General features: G+C 43.2%; 1 protein-coding gene across 1 annotated transcript; it reads right to left on the bottom strand.

Moving 5' to 3' along the window:
- Window positions 1-1,012: 1,012 nt before the first annotated feature.
- On the bottom strand, window positions 1,013-2,056 carry LOC131678847 (probable palmitoyltransferase ZDHHC24). The gene is made up of 2 exons (XM_058959247.1): window positions 1,986-2,056; window positions 1,013-1,930 (listed from the first exon to the last, which is right to left on the bottom strand). The coding sequence occupies exon 2, from the start codon at window positions 1,927-1,929 to the stop codon at window positions 1,069-1,071; it is 861 nt and encodes a 286-aa protein (XP_058815230.1). The 5' UTR covers window position 1,930; window positions 1,986-2,056; the 3' UTR covers window positions 1,013-1,068.

Below are 2,056 nucleotides of genomic sequence, written 5' to 3'. Positions count from 1 at the left end.
CCAGAACATGGGACCGACCATGGTACAAGAGAAGTCCGATCACCAACCTATCCAAGTCGCTGCTAGCAGGCCCTCCCTCCGTGGTCGCTCTGGCCAAATTCTTAGATCTGATGAACAAACGATTCCCAAACCACGTCCGATCCACACTGACGCTTCCAAGCTGCAAGAAAAAGTCGGAGTGATGGTCTGCCGAATGGGAACTAGTGCAGCCTACTGCCTCCCCAAAATCTGCTCCGTTTTCCAGACGGAAACTGCTGCCATCAGTCCCGCGATTGCAAGGAGACTAGAGGGAATACCGACTATCATTCTGACGGACTCTTTGTCGGTCATATCCGCCCGGGAGATGGGAACGTTACACCACCCTTAAATACAAGCTATAGAGGACACTTGCGATCCGTTGACCACGATATGCTGGGTACCCGGTCACTGCGGGAATGAAGAAGCTGACTCATTGGCAGCTCGTTGAAGACAGTCCGGAAGATTGTAGACCAAATTGTTTCAATTGATGGATAGTATCTCCCACTTCAAATCAGAAACCAAGGATAACTTTATTAGTCATTGGAGGAGTCAATTCCAAAAAATTCAAGAAAGGGCCGGAGCGATGGACCGACTGGAGTAAAAGACTCAAACAGAGAGCCCTCTCTTGTCTACAAGTTGGAAAACACTAAAATAACTCATGCACATATGATCACTCGAACTGACCACCTAGAAAGGCGTTAATTTTTTTTTTATTCCTTTCTGGGAAATTCTCAAAATAAGAATACTCTTTCCACTAATACGTGGTAGCGAGGAAGTCAAGTTAACTACAAGTTCAGAAATCAAGTTGAAAATGAAAATACCGAACGATAGTGATTGTATTCGAACATAGTGTGAAGAAACGAATTGTTCCCGTTTTGCTCACGTAAAAAATCGTTTCCTTTAATGCGAATAAGACATATTGTGTCACCCTTTTTTCACATGCAGAACTATTTGCATACAAGGGCAGTCCACATTAGGTAGTTATCAATCGATGTACTCGTAGATAAATGATATATAGCATTTTATTAAAAATTTGTACAGGTTTGTAAGCTATTTGGTTTTCGCGGCCTCCTTCTGGATAAAATCCCAGTCGATCCCATTATGGGGTAACTCACTTTGTAAAAATGGCGACAACCATGTTAAATACCACCGTTTCCCTAGCACCATTCTAATATTTTCCAACCAACCCAGATTGTAATCATGGAAATTACGTTCGTGAACAACAGTACCGCTAAGGATAAGCCTTCCATGATATATCAGTAGTACTCCCGTCATGAACATACCAACCATATTGATTAGATATACGAGCAAGTAATACTGTTTCGTTGATGTGTCTACCACTAGCATCGCCAGAGGAAATGCGATTTTCACCAATGAGGTCCAATTGCGGAAATCTTCCCCTCTTACGAACCATATAAAGTAGTTGTTGAGGATGCTTGCGTAAAGCGTCGCTATGAAAAGATGCAGCACGAATAAAATAAAATATCTGTGATTTTTGTGACCGATGCAGCATCCCGTGAAAACACAATGGTGATCCCGTTTCAGTACACACGTTCCGCACGTGTTGCAATGCCACGATCTGGGAGGTGCAACCGCCTCACAGGTCGAGCACACATGCCATGTCTTTGATCCCTGTCCGGACGTAATATTTACATTCGTGGGAACGTTCACGATCTCTGTGCCACAGCCGGTTTCGCACATGATTGTCGCCAGCATGTTGGCACTAATGTTGAACAATAGAAACAATGCAGGGCCCAAATGGATCCAGTTGTAGATTGAATCTATACCATGGACACCTGGTATCACTACGTACACCTCGAACCAAAATGTGATTGGAATTATTGCAGTCATGAAACCCGTCGCGATGCCATCCGAAATCGTACGCGGTAGAAAGCGTTTGCGAATTCTCATCCTACAAATAGAAGTATTACTTTAATAATCAAAAAACTTGATTTACCGAACACCACCTCTTGATTCACTCGCGAGTAAAATATGCTGCACAGTTGATATGCGATAGCATATAAACATTACATTAGCT

This window comes from Topomyia yanbarensis, chromosome 2, assembly GCF_030247195.1.
Source record: "Topomyia yanbarensis strain Yona2022 chromosome 2, ASM3024719v1, whole genome shotgun sequence".
NCBI classification, from domain to species: domain Eukaryota; kingdom Metazoa; phylum Arthropoda; class Insecta; order Diptera; family Culicidae; genus Topomyia; species Topomyia yanbarensis.
This window is presented reverse-complemented; position numbering and strand designations above follow the sequence as displayed.

What these genes read in the sequence shown, in the direction of transcription:
- LOC131678847 (XM_058959247.1), bottom strand. Translation starts at nt 1,929, where the DNA reads ATGAGAATTCGCAAACGCTTTCTACCGCGTACGATTTCGGATGGCATC.